The sequence below is a fragment of the Camelus ferus genome, chromosome 6 (assembly GCF_009834535.1).
Source record: "Camelus ferus isolate YT-003-E chromosome 6, BCGSAC_Cfer_1.0, whole genome shotgun sequence".
NCBI classification, from domain to species: Eukaryota; Metazoa; Chordata; class Mammalia; order Artiodactyla; family Camelidae; genus Camelus; species Camelus ferus.
In genome coordinates, this window is record NC_045701.1 from 85,456,546 (window position 1) to 85,474,912 (window position 18,367).

At 38.7% G+C, this 18,367-nt stretch overlaps 1 protein-coding gene across 7 annotated transcripts in view; it reads right to left on the reverse strand.

Moving 5' to 3' along the window:
• The window catches only part of DICER1 (dicer 1, ribonuclease III), a 68,890-nt gene that overhangs the window by 16,720 nt on the left and 33,803 nt on the right, over positions 1 to 18,367 (reverse strand). For all 7 annotated transcript variants that reach the window (XM_032482571.1, XM_032482567.1, XM_032482569.1 and 4 more), the window contains 13 exons: positions 13,510 to 13,642; positions 12,014 to 12,256; positions 11,298 to 11,452; positions 8,618 to 8,750; positions 7,908 to 7,983; positions 7,093 to 7,232; positions 5,182 to 5,361; positions 4,537 to 4,750; positions 4,179 to 4,332; positions 2,858 to 3,040; positions 2,481 to 2,586; positions 1,842 to 2,017; positions 69 to 852 (listed from right to left, as the gene is read on the reverse strand). In XM_032482571.1, the coding sequence (XP_032338462.1) occupies positions 69 to 852; positions 1,842 to 2,017; positions 2,481 to 2,586; positions 2,858 to 3,040; positions 4,179 to 4,332; positions 4,537 to 4,750; positions 5,182 to 5,361; positions 7,093 to 7,232; positions 7,908 to 7,983; positions 8,618 to 8,750; positions 11,298 to 11,452; positions 12,014 to 12,256; positions 13,510 to 13,642 (2,677 nt within the window). The remainder of the gene's footprint in view (positions 1 to 68; positions 853 to 1,841; positions 2,018 to 2,480; positions 2,587 to 2,857; positions 3,041 to 4,178; positions 4,333 to 4,536; positions 4,751 to 5,181; positions 5,362 to 7,092; positions 7,233 to 7,907; positions 7,984 to 8,617; positions 8,751 to 11,297; positions 11,453 to 12,013; positions 12,257 to 13,509; positions 13,643 to 18,367) is intronic.

Below are 18,367 nucleotides of genomic sequence, written 5' to 3' on the forward strand. Positions count from 1 at the left end.
TGCAAACCACTTCTAGGCACACTGAGTAATTCCTCTAACTGCTCAAAATAAAAAAAATGCTTTCTTACCTTTTTGCTTCTCATATATGACAGGCGGCCCTCGTGAGCATCAGGGTAAGTGCAAAACAGATACGTGGTGATGGCATGCTTTAAAAAGGAGTCACCAAGCATTTCAAGCCGCTCCAGGTTAAATCCATCACTAGCATTTGAAAGGGTCAAAGCCTGAAGGATAAGTCCAGGGTTTGGGCCCAGAGTCCTCGAGGAGTACCCAGGAGAAGGGCTCTGCTCAGAATCCGTCCTGTCCGGGAGCGCCTTACCAGCCTCTGCAGTACCGGGCATCGCGGCCATCGCGGGACTTCCATCTGAGGTAGATTTGTTAGCGTTTCCATCAAGGTATCTATTACTCAGTAGAGCACATTCATCGCTGGGCTCGGGCTGGTTCTCATAATTGTATAAATTCTGAATGGGATATGAGGTAGCTGGTTGTACAGGTATTTCCTGCTTGTAGTAATTCAGATGATTTCCTTGGCAAAAGTCTCTGTTAGCTAAATCATAACTGCCATTGGCAAGATTTTTATTGTAAGAAAGACCATTAATTGCTGTAAGATCTGTTGAAACTTCAATATGGAGCTTACCAGGTGACTCACTGAATATCGCTCTGCAGTTCACAGACATTTGGTCATGATTTTCTAGAGAGGAGGCTCTATTAGCACCTTGATGTGCAGCATTTTCAGGGACTACAATTGTGCTATGCTTACAGTAATTATCATTTTCAGCTGAAGAGGAGTTAGCAATTGAGATGAAAGATTTGCTGTCGATAGATTTTTTCCACCCGAAGTCTAAGTTAGGGTATCTGCAAAGACATTTTATAACTTTTCGTCAGATCCTTCGAAGGGGCTAGGCTTGGAGCAAGAGCAATTTGAATAAAAATCAGATTCCTATAAATATATTCTTACTTTAGAAGACAAGTTAAGTTTCCAAGGCAGAAATCAACATTCCTGGAATTCTGCACGATGTAAATTATAACGCGGACATGGGCCACTGCCCCACTGTAATCCCCACCCCAGTGCACGCAGTACAGTGGTTAGATCACAAAGTCCAGGGGCGGCCCATGGGACCTGGAACCCAGGCCAGCCAGCTAACTAGCTGGGTAACTTGGGGCAATTTACTTCACCTCTCTGCACTTAGCCTCCAGGCCTGCAAGAGGAACTGACAATAATTCCTACCTCACAGGACTGTCCTAGTGATTAAATGATCTAACACAGGCTACAGCATTTAAACCAGTGTTTGACACTGTAGTAAGTACTCAGTAAACGTAGTTGTGATTACTACTATTACATTTTCAAGTTCCTCAATCCCTGAACCATCCTGGTCTTGCCAACTGGATAACCAAAATGAGTGATTAAACCAGTAATTTCCCTTAGAATGCAGACACTTTACTAGTATTAAGGAAATAATGAAGACAAAGGACACACTGAGGCAACTGCTCTTTAATATACATTTGATTTTATAAAAGAGGAAGAGTCTTAAAATGTCAGTACAGTAACAAATAACTGTTTTCATTTTCACTTTAACTGCCATCCCTGAAGGAGGAATGATTATTTTTGAATTTAGGCTCTCCTCTCCCTCGGTAACTTGCCAAGACCATAAGCCTCAATGACCCAACAACATACCTATTTTCACTTAGGAGTCAAATAATGCATTTATTTCATGTATTAATTACCCACGTTTTCTTTCTAATCTTTAAAAAATTATTTTACATAAAATTAAAATGTAAACTCAGTTCTTCTGCAAATAGGATTCCATGAGCCGTGTTCTTTCTGGCCCACAGCACTGGCGTACCTAAAATCCACGGGAAGTGATCTGACTCCCACGCCAGCGTCGCTGGCCGTCTGGGCTCTTAGCTCCTCTGCGGTCAAAAGGCAGTGAAGGCGATAAAGTATGCTGGGGAGACAAACTGCTTTTCTCCACAGTGATGCTGGGATTGGATGTATAGCACAGAGTTCTGGAACCAGTATCTTTGAGTAAGGAAAAATGTGGATAAATATAAATTGTGGACAGACAAATAGAAAGCAAACACACAAGAGAACAAAGAAACAAAACTTAAGACCAATTTCACTAACAAATAAAGACAAAAATCATAAACACTAGCAAATTCTTATTTGTTAAAATATTTTTTTAAATAATTCTTTAAGGACAATGGGATTTATCCTAGGATTTATAAGCATGATTTCATGATATAGCTACTACCAGAGGACCAAAAGTATACCAAAGTATAAAAGCCAAATCTCTCATATTTGCCAAAAAGGCATTCAAGCGAAAGTCAATAGTTGTATTAATTAAAACAAAACAAAACAAAACAAAACCTAAGGGTTGGGCAAATTCCAAAAATCTCAGAAGTCACTCAATTCACCTGACAATATAAAATTCAAATTAATCCTTCAAAACATTAAGTTATTCCAGTGACAGTGAGCTCACTACCTGCTTATTCTGCAGGCTTTCCCACTTGGCTTTCCTCTTCTCGGCACTGCTTAGAGGAAGAGCTTTCCCCTTCTGATTCAAATGGCGAGGTGTCAAAAGGTTAAGTCTGTAAAAATTTCAAAATAATTTTATCAAACAAACAAAAACAAGTGCATTCTCATACTGCTTCTACAACTTGTGTGCCTACAAACCACCTGAAAAGCTCATTTAAACTGCAGACCCCTGGGCCACACTCTGGGCAATTCTGTGTGCAAAGGACCTCCTGAGTTCAGAGTCTCCAGGTGGGCAGTGGGGACCATGAACCTCCACATCTGCCTACTGACCTCTGGAAATAATGCCTCAAGAAAAATCAAAATATCATTTCTAAAGCTCCTCACCTTGAAGATGTGTGGTCCACATCCAGCAGCGGCTGGTTGAGATTGGTCAGGTCAAGGTTATACTTTGTTTTATAATATTCTGCAAAAGTTTCATACTCAGGGGAAGGAAATTTACTCAGTGGAGTAAGATCTGTGTACACATCAGCTACATAAAATCGATGAGGCTGGTCAAAATTGCGGTATCTAAGAAAAGAAAAACAATCAGTGACTTTTTGGTTGAAATCAACTATTCTCTAAACACAACTGTTTCTAACATGGCAACAAAAATCATCATTTTAAAGTAAGAGTTCAAAAGATTAAAAACAAATAACAGTAATGAAACTTCAATTTTAAAACCATACATTCCAAGTGGACTTAAAACAAGAACTACACTTAAATCAGGTAAAAACTGACTCGCCACCATTTCCCCTACTTTGCTACTGTTCTTGTTCTCAGTATCTTAACTTTGATAACACATGAAAGCTCAATGGCACCTTTAAATATCTCTTAATTTCATCAATATAAATAGTAGAGACAACTTTCAACATGCAAACAACCATTAAATATTTGTATATTACCAATCCCAAACATGTAAGACACGTGCTACATAAAATGTGTTACTGCACCATTGATAATGTTGATAGTTTGCTGTTATCTAACATTTAAAATATGGCTTTGAGGTACAAAAAGAAAAAGAAAAAAAAAAAAAAAGACTGAATTACAACCAGTACTCTAATTCTTTGAAAAGTGCAATATTTAATTTGTGATTAATTTATCGCTCAAAAACTCCATCCCCTAAATTTTTACAAAAAAGAAACAAAGCATTATAATTTACTGTTTTCATTACACTTAATAACACTACTCCTTACAACAGTTTAATAGACTATTACTTATGATCAAATTCTGTAAGACTTTGTGGATTAAAAGGATGGAGGTGTAAAGAGAAAGCCCGTCGACACTACTGTTTATTTTTGGTGAGGAAAATATTCTGGATCCTTATTGTAGTGGTCACTGCATGCCGGTACACACTGGTCAAACCAGAGGAAAGGAAACCACAGGGTTTCTCAGAATACTTCTCTTCTTTGCAATCCTGCTGTCTTGTGGTTAAGGAATCGTATTATCATCTGTGCTAATGCAGCAACACTATTTAGATGGTCTGACATTCACAAAGTAAAATCCCTTCACCAACAGTGTTTTCGGATTTTTTTAAGTAAGTAAACTGGAAAGAACAGGCCCACCATGAAGACATCTCAATTTTCTATTAGTAACATCCCCCGTGTGAACAAGTGAATCTCCTGAAACAAAGTATCACCGCCCCTTTGCTTTCCACTTAAAACCTTACCTTGGAATGATAACTGCATCTTGGTAATCTTCTAATTTGAAAACAAAGGGTGTTTCTTTTGAATACTTTGTACTGGGAATGCCTATGCGAGCTTCAGATTTCTCAATATCTTCCATGAATTTAAAGTCAATGTCCAAAGTGCTGGAGTCATTAACTTAGGGAAGAAAAAGACTCTTTAGCTAGTTAAAATATAATGATACAGATAAAATCCTTACTTAAGCTACATATTCATTTTACGTGCCTAATTTAGAATTATCAAAGAGATTTCTGTCGTATCTACAATAAGCACATTGTGAAGTAGAACTTTCATTTTTTTAGCTAGTATACATGAACACTTTAGAATCTGGGTCCTTCTTACCAACATTAAGAGGTAGAACACAGTATGCTGAATCAGCGTCTGTGGGTTTAAATTCTAGTGCAGGTTTTTCAAGCCGAAGAATATGTGAGAATATATACTGGTGAAGTCTTGTAATCAACTCGAGCATTTGCAGGGATAATGTGAAACCAGACTTCTTCAGCTCAATAGATATGGTAACCTCTCCAGAGCGTGTGTACACAGGAAAGTGCGGAATCTTAGCAAGATAAAAAAACAGGCAGCGCAAGGTTAGCAGACGTTTCGGTCCATCATAAACATTACAATTCAGAGGAGGGGTGATGCTTCCTTTCAGGGAAACAGAAGAGTCACCTCAATTTTAAAATTTGGGGGGGGGGAGTTCTTTTTTATTGAAGTACAGTTGCTGTACAATATTTTATAGTTTACAGGCGTACAGTATGATTCACAATGTTTAAAAGTTATGCTCCATTTATAGTTATTGTAAAATATTGGCTATATTCCTCATGTTGTACAATATATCCTTGTAGCTTATTTTATACCTAATAGTTTGTATCTCTTACTCCCCTTAAAATATTAAATATTCTGAGGATAGTTACTTTTAAGTAGCTTTTATTTTAAAGAAAAAAAATAAAGATGGTTTAAATTGAACAGTCACTATGAAATGTCTACCTGAGGTATGGGTTTGGCTGTCAGGATTCCAAAGCATCTTGTGGTATCCTCAGGGGGATAGAGCTTCCGCCTTCTGAAGTTGAGTTCATCAGGTAAAGGGGTCGTTAGAACCATTCCTATCACATACAGGTAACAGGGCTGATCAGGTTTGGGGTAGCTATCCCTCAAACATTCTGGAATCTAGGAGCAAAAAGAAAAATTAAGCATCAAGCTCAAATGTATTAACCTCTTTTCCAGGTGTTGGCAAGAAAATAAACTTATTCCAGGCTTTACTGAAAGCGGATGAGAAAAAAATAAGAAAATACCTAAGGCAGGAGCCCTCCTAATTACTTAACCCCAACAGAGAGTTGGCACTTCTCGCGTCTGGGCTGCAAGATGGTCCCTGTGAGGCTGACTATATAAAATTATATAAAACAATCCAACACTGGAGGGTCTTTTAAAAAAATTCTATTTATGCAATCTTCCTTTTGACTAGAGAACACTGTTTTCTTCCTTGGGTTTCTTAGTCTTTACTCACTGTTAGAACATCAGAAAATAAAGGTAGCCAAATCTTTAAAAGTCTCATATAATCCTGAAACTCAAAGATATAACCTTCATTAACATTGTGATATACCGTATCATGTTCCAGACTTTTTCTGGAATAAATGTATACATTCCAGAATTCATGTATATAAACGTATATGCATACATATTTTTCATTACAAACAGAATCACAAAGCAAAGATTGTGTGATAACCTGATTTTTACCTCCAGTTACTACAATGAGAGTATCTCTCAGGGTCAATACAAATCAGTACCATTTTTAATGACTATTTCCTTAAATGAGCAAACTATGATTTAATTAATCTAAGATTGTTTCTAAGCTTCCGGTATTCATAAAACCGCACCCAACAGTCTTGCCGCTTCTGAGGCTCAATAACATAAACAACTATGTCTCCACTTACGAGGCACAGAAATGCTGGCTAAGGGATAGTTCTAGTTAACAAAATATCAGGCAACACAGAAATGCACCTGTTAATTAAGCAGGATGCAAGGCAGTACTATGCTTCTCTAAACACTTATTAGTGACAACATCTGTCAGATGAAAACCAGTCCGGTAATCTCCAGGGTAAATGTTAGAGCAGGGAAATTGGATATGAAGGAAACAAGCATCTCAGAACATTGGGTAAAACTTAATTCATGAGTTTTGAAAAACCAACAGGAGTTTGAATCTTGAAAATGTTTAGCTGGGTGTAAACTTTTTTAAAGTCAAAATTCAATAAAACTACAAAAATAAACAAAAGAATTATACATTTAGGCTAAGATGAGTACACAGCAAAATTCTGCTTTTGCTTCTGTTTTTTATAGGTTAAAAATATTACTTAAATTAAATATTTTAAAAATAAGTACTCCAGCCCGATACAACTACAGCTAGAAGTCATGAGTCCCCCCAGGATGTCGCAGACCCCACTAGACCCAATATGATGAAATGACTGATTGTGACTGCTGACAGTCCTCGTGCCCGCACGTGCTGGAGTGGCCCTCACCTTGAACAGGCACTTGCCTATTTGATCATACAAGCGCTCTCAGCCCTGGGTGAAACATAAAGTAGGAATCTTACCGCTAAAGTGAATGAAACAAAGAAAGTCTCTTTAAATGAAATAAACTCATTCTGGATAGAACGTGATAGACGAGTCCAAAAACCCCGAGGAAAAAACCAAAGCAACATCCAAAGTGAAGAGTACACAGTGTACGTGTGAAAATGAAGGGGCTGATCTGAGAGAAGCTGTGGATGGCGGAAATGAGCTGAGGACCACGGGGTGGGAGGAAATACAGGGCTTGGGAAGCCAAGCAAAGACATGTGGACTTGATATAACAAGAAATAAAAGGTCGGAAAGGCTAGATTTTTATTCGGTTCTAACCAATACTAACTGCTTTTGGGTAGCACTGTCTTCGTTTTGTGGAACCTGGTCTTCCTGGAACACTGGTTTCTTCTTCATCATGTAAATCAAGCTCTTCTTCGTATTTAACAGTCTCTTTCCCAACTGGCATCAAATGGTCATCCAGTTCACCTAGGAAATTTAAAGAGAACGCAAATTAACAATCTGAATTTTGTCTAATTAATTAGTGAATAATCCAGAACAATACTATGTTAGGAAGCAACTGGAAAAGTAACGAAAACTAAAACATCTGTGCTTTTGATAATACAAAAATCATCAGACGTGATACTTAAGGCAAAGTCCATTCTGGCATTCATATATCGATCAGAATTACAAAGTCTGTTCTAAGACTCAAAAATAAGAACACCCACAGGGGGAAATAACACATATCATCACTTTACAAATCCCACTGGAAAGTGAGTCTTCCCATTTAAAAAAAGTTTTAGTCTGTACACCAATATAGATTAATTTGAGAGGCCAAAACATTAAAACACAAATGTTCATGACTGTAGTCACTAGAAGACCTGTACATGTTTACATATTTAAAGGGGGTCAGGACAGGGAGCAAGTACACTCAGCTGGTAGCAGCTCAGCTGTGGAAAACAAAGAGCCCCCACATCTTTGTTTTTTCATCAGTTCTTATCTTCAAGTTACGTCGCACTTACATCTACCTTCACCCAAGCACACCAAGAGCAACAAGTCCACAGCCTGAAAAGCCTTAGAGACCCATGAAGTCCTTGATGTGCTTTTGTTTTACAGTGGTTTTAATTTTATTTTCGTTTGCATGTGCTCTTCAAATACTCTTACCAATTTTGTGCAGTTTTTCACAGCAAATGAGAGCTACAACTCTTTCAGCCAGTCGTATACAGCTCATTGGGGGACCCTGGAAGTAACAACAACAAAAGAAAAGTTTCCATTGTGTACGCAGGGAGCTATGTTATCATTAAACCTCTATCCCTTAAAGTTGAATTTTACCAGAACAAAGTTCTTCCTTTTGAAAAATGTCAGCAAGTTTTAAAAAAAAATCATCATCTCCATATCTGAATAGCCATCTTTAAAAATCCTGCCCAGTAAAACTTTAATAAGTTATAATTAAGATTTTACAATTTTGATGAAGTTAAATTTCAGTAAGAATTTAATATATCAGTAGTGAGACCGAGCGTAGCAGTTACACAACAGCAAATTTTTAAGTCAACGACAAAATAACTAGAGCAGCCCAACTCTATTTACTGAATTGTGCATCACTGTGAGCATCTAAGCCACAGCTGAGTGACTCTGTCAGAGACGCGTACCACAGCGAGACTTCAGAGGCCATCTGGGCTAACTCTGAGTCTCTAAGTTACACAGTCCACTGAAGACCTGAACATGTAGTTGACCACGACAGATATTTATAAATCTACTTTTTAAAGTAGATTTAAAGCCAAATTTACCTATAATTTGCATAGCCTCAGAGAAGCTGAAAAAAATCCATTAATGATATACTTCAAAGGCACAATCATTTCTTTTTCTAAACTTACAACAATGGAGGCTCGAAGAGGTGAGTTAATTGGCAGATAAAGGGTTGAATAAAATGTACCATCAGGCAATTCTCGGGTTCTACATTTAGGAGCCAGATGAGTAAATGGATCACTTGGTAATCTAGCACAGTATCTGTGAAGAAAAAGAAATTCTGATGCTGAATCTACAACTGAGAAATAGAAGAAAAAAATCTGTCCTAACATTTATATTCCAAAGTTTGATTTTTACGTCCCTCTTCCCCTCTACTGGACTGCTATTTATATGTGCAGTTTGAGCTTCACTGCTTCAAACTCTCAGTAAGATGAACAGCGTGCTCTAACAGCTCTCTCTGCAATGATGTTCTGTGTCTGCGTTGTCCAGTAGGGCAGCCACTGAGCACCTGAAATGTGGCAAGGGCAGCTAGGGAACTAAATTCTCTATTTCACTTATTTTCATTCAAATTGAAATGTGAATAGAGATAGCCATGCATGTCTAGTGCTAGAACTGGACAGGGCAGAAAGTATTGTTCTGAATCTGTTAAGTTTGTTCCTTAATGATCTTACCTTTGCCAACAACTACTGGGGCCTGTGCAAGGAAGGCACCAGATGCGGGGGCCCAGTATTCGTACAAAGGCGGGCAGCAGAACAAGAATCCCACCCAGCAGCAGCACAAGGAGAGTGCAGCAAGGAGGGCAAGAAGCCAGCCTAGAGGGAGCTGGGGCCGGAGCAGGGAGGGTGCTGGGACAGAAGGCAATTCCATCAGGCCCAGGACGCACCTAAGGGGGGCAATGGAATGGGCAGTGGCCCTGCGAGGTCAGGTCCTCTGCAACAGGGCAGCTAAACATGGCGACCCTGCAGACAGGGAGACTGGCTACACACAGGGAGACTGAACATTAAAGTCATTATTTTGAGGGCAATGGGAATTAGACTTCTCACTATTAAAAAAGCCAGGAACAAAGATGGGAAAGAGAAAAGCAAGAATAAACCCTCTAATGTCATATTAAAATTGGAGGTAACAGACAGGTAGTCAGATACAGAAATAAATATAAATGTATGTGTGTATGTGATTACACATGAATTTATTTTCTAGCTCTGTCTGCTCAAGACAATAATATTGGTAGCAGTAATATTCCAGGGGCAGCGAACACACTTAGCGTGCAGATCTTGGTTTCTAAACACAACTCATTCTCTACTAAAAGGAATCAGGACCTTTTGGAGAAATAGGCAGTATCTAGGCTGGGGCAAGGAAAATGTGAGTCTAGAACCTCTTGGTGTGCCCTAAAATAAGGAAATGTTCAAAGAATAACGACATGTCAGAAAGACATAGAAGCTAAACTGAAGGGGTCCCTACTGGCCAATTTTTAGACAATTTTAACATCAAAATAAATAATAAATGATAGTAAAAGATCATAACCCACTGAGTAAAACAGGAGTCCATTAGTTCACACTGGATAAAAAAAAACAAAAGGAACAAATAAATGAAGAAAAGAGAAAACTCTTCCTTACAGTAAAATGGCAGTAAATGCAGAAAAAATAATGGAATTAGAAAATTCACCATTTTGCAAACATCATAGAAATAGTCAATTCATGCAAGAAATATCCATGAGTACTGATGGGTGAAATTGAGAAAAGGAATACATTTTTACATAATCTCAAAGTATCTCCCCATGAAATATTCACTAACTATAAAGGAGGAAAAGGTAACTTTACAGCAGAGAAAGCTGGCAGACCTTATGTAAGTGATCAAAGTCACCACCATTGTAAGAGAACAAATCAACACTTGAGTCACCCAGTTAGACGGAATGAGGGGAACTCATTGCTTCCCTGATATGTTGACCAAAAACACATACCTGTCTAATGGGGAGAAAATATCAAAGAAACCCAAACTGAGAGACAGATTACAAAATGCCTGGCCTGTCATATTCCAAAGTGTCAAAGTAATTAAAGTCAAGGAAACCTGAAGGATGGTTCCAGGTTGAAGGAGACTAGAGAGATGAGAAAAATGGGTGCAGCCCATGATCCTGGATTGAACCCTTTCCCTCCAGAGAATATTCTCGTAAAACAGGTCTCTCTGGGTGGAGGATAATGGGGGTTCTTTGTAGTATTCTTGCAGTATTTTAAAGTTTAAAATTATTTCATAATTAGACATTAAAAAGAAAATCTTATGTTTGCTGCTCCTTTATTTTGCCTCTACATGAAGTTTATCCTGATGCACGATCTAGCTACATATCTGCTTTTCTTAGTTCTTGGCAATAAATGTCATTACCAACCCAAGACAACGAAGTATAATAGAACATACTAAAAAAAAAAGCTATTTTATCATAATCTTCCAACACTGCTAATAGAAAAGTCAACACTCCCCAACATTCATGGTACAAAACAAGTTTCAAGATTTCAAAAAAAAAGTGGGCACAGCAAAAGTAGCTTCAGTCTGACTAAAATAAGCTCGCCTTCACTGTGTCAGCCTTGCCGGGGGGGAGCCAAGCATTCCTTACTGCACAATACTGCTTTTGCCTTCTGACAAAAAAGAACAACAAATGGAAAAAACTAACTTCTTTTCTTTCTCTCACCAAGATATCACAAGCCATAAGTGGAAAGATTGGTGATTGTTTGCAAAAGGTAAACAACACAAAACTTACAGGTTTAGACTTAAATCTTGCAGTACTCATGGGTTTTTCATGCAAGTGATTCGACGCCATACCTATTAATGTGTCCAATGGCCGTGTTGATTGTGACCCGTGGACCCCCGTCATCGGGCCTCAGCACGTACGGCGGGAAAACGTCATCGTCGTCCACCACAGGCTCGATGTCAGTCTCACCAGTGTCAACTGACTTGGAACATTTGTTTCTCAAGATCTGAACGATTTAAAAACAGAACTGATGATGAAAACAAAAGCCTTGTCATTAGTTTTCTGCCTCTGTGCCTACAGAAAAAGTTCACTTGACATGAAACATCACTCTCAAAACACACTTCAACCTCCGTAGTTACCCACTGCCGAGAACTTCCCCAACACGTCATCCCCAGCTCCAGTCACATGGAGACATTCATCACACAGGTAACAAGGTTTACAGTGTAACGTACTGTCCTACCTACCTATACACACACGCGCGCGCGCGCGCGTCCTTCATGAGTATAGACGCTCTGTCGTCACATCCAATCACTCCACAACTCAATCGACTGTTACACCACACTGACCACACTGACAGCAGACTTGCCAGGCATTCTTCCTCAATAATCCATAGGACCATTTTCACCACTATTTGACTGTAAAATATCGCTCTTTGTAATTATTCCCAATTTGCTTCTATTGTACACCCTACCCATCCCTGTTGAGACTATTCTCTGTAGATAAAACTATTCTTATCCATCTCTATACATATAAAAATAAAGATTCCATATGAATCTTCAGATCTTACCTTTTCAATAGCTTTGTATGTTTTAAGGTCTTCTTCAAAACTTTTTATTTTGTCTGTATCTGCTAACATGACATAATTAGAGATTGGTGCCCTTGCTCTTCCCTTAGATTGAACATAGGATCGATACTCTGTGGGCAAATCAAAACGAACTACCAAGTTGCATTTTGGTATATCAACACCCTCTTCCACAATACTTGTTGCAATAAGCAGGTTGGTTTCATGTGCTCGAAATTTCCTAAGTACCTGAAAAAAACCCACCAAGCAAAGCAATTATAAGAGATTATCCAGAGAAAACAATGTAGTAAAATTAAGTGACAACTGTCATTTCTGACAATACTCTGAGCATGCTTAAACTAAGGCCAAGCTAAAGAAGATGACAACATTGCATAAAACTTGAGACACATGAACAAATGGGCAACGAAACTCTGATTTAATGACATTTACAACTGACTATGGCTTCAAAAATCAAAGTGCCTTTCTACTTTACAGAAGCACCCATGGACAAATCACAGCCTTCAGGTTGAAGGGGCTGGCTTCTCTAATAACCAAAAAAATGACTAAAGGAACCCACTTCTGGAATCCTGCTGACATTCTGCCATAATGGTAACTCATGTCTGTGAGACTGCCAACATCCCTCCAAAGATGTCAAAACTCTTTCACTAAAATCCCTAAAATTAAAAATTACAAGCAAAGCATTACTTATTTTCTGGCATCTTGGGATACTTTCAATTTTAAGAGATCAGAACTGACTGAAAAATAAAGTGAAAACTTTCTTCACTAGATTTAAGGTAACATAATTTCCCAATCCAGAATAAGTTAAATAAGAAAGTCAGTTGGGTTTTAGACAGATCTGTCAGTCTGGCTATCGGACTCCCCTAACTTAGAATATTATCAAGAAGCTATCATGTAGAAAATGACATCAACATGAGTTATTCTGCTACTTTTAAGTTAAATAACAAGTTTGAAGCAAAAAGTTTTTATTTACAAGCCAGAACACTGTATTAAGCTTCTGCATCTTTATAATGCCATTTTCTACATCAAAACCTTAAAAAGCCTGAAAAAAAAGTGAACCAAAACCTTTCAAATGTATTGTTATCTTTAAAGTATTCAACCAAGGCAGGACTTTAAATGGAAAACAAAACACTTTCCAGGAAAATATTTCAGTTTGTTGCTTCAGAGTCATACAGAGTCAACAGTTAAGTTCACACAAGCTTTCTTTTTCTACGGAACATAGTTGTGTGCCATCAGCCTGATAAAGGAACACGAAACGGTTGATGGCAATTAAGACACAAAACTGATTTCCCAGACAGCTATTCTAATTCTGAACATATGGATCACTCTGCAGCTACCTCACAGGAGACGCTAGTCTCTGTATGAACAAGTATCCTGTGTTACAAAGAAGTCGGGAGGAGATAAAAAAAGGGGGGAGTTCCTATGGGCAAAGTCTGTATATGTTCTGAAAATTGTTTCTGTACAATTGTTTTAACTTAAGTTACCTCTTCCTGTTTTCTGAATTCCGCTTCCATCTGTTTGTTACGAGGCTGATTCTTCCCAATGCCATGTCCAGTTATAAAGTTGCTGCTGATGTAAGCCAGCTCTGGATCTTGTTTGCCAGCTTCCTTTATCAATCTAAGAAAATTATACACATTTGGAAGTTAAGCATTGCTGAGGGAAAAAATTCAAACTTTTGTTTGTAAGGTCTCCCTTAAAATGGAAATATACGTATTTTTTGCCAATATACCTAACAAAATAGATTTGGTATTTTTTCTCAACTAGCTTAAAAAAAAATCACTGCCACTCTTCTCTGCATACATCTGCGGATCAAATACTTATAACACCAAATACGGAGCTGATTTACACTAATGAATGAAATGGTCACAGTACCTCAAACTTTCTAATTTGGCAGTGATGACCTTCATTGAAATGTGGCCCAGGAGGAGACAGCATTAGGCAGAGAGAAACATAGGTTCTTCATATATCTTGGCTTTAGGCCAGGACTTATAATGAAAAAGCCACACACACTCTGTGAAGGCTCGGTGCGCTCTCCTAAGTGCACACACAGCTTGTGGCAGCGGTCATGCCCTTGTCTCTACAGCCAAGCTTACACAGAGTGAGCACCAACACCCGCACATCAAAGGGAGAATTTTTACAGTAAAGGAAATTTCATTCTCCTCTACAGGTAGTAAGATAGTTCCAGTGGTGCATGAAAAGAAGCTCAATTCTTTCTTTTAGTCTTACCCCAACACCCTGTACGCTGGAAGCAGAGCTCTAGGGAAAGGAGTGCCTCCATCCACTGACAGGCATCTCCATTCCAACACCTCCACAGACCCGGGCCACTGACCACAGTTCTGCACAAAAGACTTCGGAATCTTTTGCATAAGACTTCCCATCCCATCCTGTCCCGTCAAGAAAGAGAACAGCCTCCTGAGCTTGTCCCCTTCCTGCCTGCATCTCTGCATTAACCCAGAACGCTAGTCACCTCGAGCGGGCCCTCTAGCTAAGCCAAGGCAAAGAGCTCAGGTCGAGATCACGTTACACGGGCACAGGAGGTTAACAGTTAGTGTTGCCATTACAGCTATTTTGGAAATACCCACATTCAGAAACTCAGCACACAGGATAAATGGTTCCACACCTGACGTAAGTGGTTCCATATGGTTCTTCAGAAGTCATACAACATAGTATAAATTCCTAATAGGAAACTGCATTTTTAAGTCAAACCATCCTTTTCTTTCTTTCTTTTTTATAAATACGTAAAACAGACTAATATCAAAGTCCTGGAAGAAACCTTGAGTGGCCATCTAGAATATCTTTCTGCCTCCAAGTCAGTAAAACATTTGCATGTCTAGGTTAGTTTGAGAGTGTGTTCTGAGAGTTCAAGTACATAAGGTGTTCAGAATCAGAAACTTCCTTAATACGTTCCAAGCTTTGTTTAGTCATTATAAACTTAAGGCGTCAGTAACAAAAAGCAGTATTGCATGCAAACAAATAGCATGCCCCAAAATCTAAAATGTGAAATTATCTTAGAAATAATACGTACTTCCAAATTTTAGTTTATGTAAATAAGTATCAATTCAAATGTAATAGGGGTAAAAAAAATTAATTTCGGGTCACTCCCAATTAGGCAAAGAATGTATTTTAATTTGCCCAAAATGATAAATCTGGTAGATTTCAATTAGCTGAGAAACGGAAGCACTAACAGTAATAAATTTATTTCTCCTTATTGAAATGGTCATCAATACTGCAGGCAGAAGACATTAATAAACAAAACCTCTTGTAAGCAAATAATTAAACTCTACATACCTATGCTGATAATGTTTAAAGAAAAAAAATTTCTCTACTGGACAAATTTAAGGAGTCCCCATAGACAAAGCTACAGGCTTCCAGAGAAACAAAACAAGGTCTACTGTCGTCAGGGAGCCTGTAACTGAGTCACACACACCGCCTAGAGATTTCACAGAATTGATATGACTAAAGTCTTGTTTGTTTCTTTTAAATTTAAGCTGAGGTTATATGAGTTGTTCCACAAGCAAGCTGTCAATAAAGTATGCTGTCCTCTAGTGCTCAGAGCTTCTAAAACAATCCATAGCAAAAAAAAACTGGTTATTTATTTTTCCTAATTTCAAATTCACCAGAAACCAGTATTTTTGTAAAGTTCCATGAAAACTACTAAGAAAATGAAACTTAAAAAGCATTAAAATTCAAACGCCAGTTGTATTACACTCAGCAGACAGCACTTACTGTTAAAACCAGGAGTTTCTAGATGTTTACCCTCAACCTCTGCACTTTACTCACTGCAGCTGGCACGGGCCCATAGGTCGCATTGTGTGTGTGCACACAGCCTCCCCAATTACAACGGAAACAGCGTGACCCAAAACAGGAAATGTGAATGCTAGATTCAGAAAACTAGCAGAGGAACTACTGAAAAGTATGATTTGACTAAATGGGCTAATTTACAGACCTTAAGGGGAAAAAAAAAAAACCAAAATATAAACAGATCATTTGAAATGGCTGCCAGGTACTGAAATACGTTATCAGCAATACCTTCACTAGTACCCTTACTACGTGTATTTTCTTGCCCATGTGAGACAAGCAAGTGTAATCCCTCTATGACCCTACCAAAAAAACCACCTCTGCTAGTTGCGACGTACTGACACTATCCCCCAAGTGTGTGCACAGACCCTAAGGAATCGGCGCCTGCTGAGTGTCGGGCGAGAGGACCGCCATTTCCATAAGCAACCCAGAAGACAGGGAGGTATTATTACTATTTTACAGGTGAAGATGCTAAGGCTTTAAAAAGTTAAATAACTCTCACAAGATATACATCTAAAAGGTGAGTAAAAACAAAAGGAACCAGGGCTCCTTGGAGAAATGGCTTCTAAGGCTGAGCAAGGAAAACACAGGAAGAGCCCGGAACACCTCGTAGTACCAGGAAGGAAGGGAGGGCTCAGAAAGCAAAGGGCTGAGGGCCTGTCAAAGGACAGGGGCCGACCTCAAAGAGCCCCCAACGGCCCAAGGTGGGACAACTCGTTCAAAGAAAATAACCTAGGATCAGATCACCACCAAAGTATAAAATAAGCAAGCATGAGTTCATAGTGATAAAAGAACATGATTCAGCAAATAGAAACAGATAAATAAGATGAGAGAGACTAAGTCTTCCTTACAGAGGAATTCCAGTAACATACAGAGACAAGCCCTTCTCCAGGAATGAAGCCTATACCCTCCTTCCCCAAGATAAACTAGATTTGGTGACTTGCTTCCAAAGAATAAAGTAAGAAAAGAGAAAAAGCAGCACTTTACAGTGGAGAAAACTGGCAAACACTATCATAATCGTGTGATGAAGTTTACCATCACCAGTGATGGTTCCCGTTGACCATGAGTCCCCCTGAGATGAAGTGTAAAAGGGGCCCTTCATCTCTGTGGTGTTTTTCTAAGCTGTAACAGTATAGCACGGGAAATACATACAAGATCTTGTGGTAGCTACAGAGAAAAAAAAAAATGTGACAATGAATATATGTATGTTCATGTATAACTGAAAAATTGTGCTCTACGCTGGAATTTGACACAACATTGTAAAATGGCTATAACTCAATAAAAAAAAAAAGAAGAAGCTATAACAAACCAAAGGCAATTAGGGAGACATAGCAACCAAATGAACTCTAGTACACCTTGGCTTCAAAAGAGGCCAATAATGGGAAAAGTGGTAAAATTCAAGTAAGCAGAGTTTAATTAACAGTAATACACCAATGTTAGTTTCTTGGTTGCAACAAACATACTCTGATGAGGTAAGATATCACTCGTGTAAGAGGGGGAAACTTGCAGAGGGGTACAGGGGAACTCAGTGCTGTTTTTGCAACTTTTCTGTAAACAAAAAGTGGGAAAATAAAGGGGTGGGGGTAGAGGGAGGCTGTGAATCCAGGTTTGTCCAATGCCAAAAGTCACACATGACTAGTACATTACACAGAGAAAAGGGCTCGAGACTCGGAGAGAGGAAGTCACTTTCTGCCAACTTGCTATCTGTGCTGTTTTGGGGGGTCCCAAACCAAGTGTTCTCTCCCTCATCTATATATAATCTAGCAAAAATATCTACCTTCCTCCCTCATGGAGTGTTGTGAAATTTTTTTAAATGTGTAAAGGCAAATTATAAATGATAAAGCCTTATAAAGGCAAAAGAAAAACCATAAACCTAAGACTATATGCACTACATTAATATACAGAAGGAGCTGCGATTAATTTTTTAATCAGGAGAGGAGAAAACTGCTCATATATTACAATAGCTTGTGCTCTCATGAAACTGTTCACTGAAGAAGGGTTTCTCCTCCCCTTAAACTGTTGGGAGGAAAGAATCTGGATTTCAGGAAGTTTTTCTAAGCTTATTAAAAAGCTTACTGGAACAAGACCTCTATTGTATATTTAATTAGCTGCCCATAAAGTCAACCCTCAAACCACTCTTGATTCATCATCCAACATTAAATTCCAGCCACATTTTATGAAAGTTGATCACAATTAACCTGATCCTCAAAGTCAGTAGGAAGTAACATTGACTTCTGATGAACCCTTCCAGGCTAATATTCCTGTAGTGAAAACTGGCATCTCTCTCCATTTAAAAACACAAAGGGGGAAAGGAGAAAATAAACCCCCACTTCTTCTCCCCAAGCCCCAGAAAACTCGTTTAATTCTTAAACCATCCTATACGGGGACAGGGAGTACGTCTATAACTAGGCTTAGAGCTGTGCCAGTATTAAACTTTTCTGATCCCTGAAATGCCTTTCCCCCATGCTAAGAAGTAACCCCACCAGCCCTGCTCCCCTGGTCTGTCTCCTGGCAGTCCTCCCACCGTAAAGCGCTGGTTTTCGG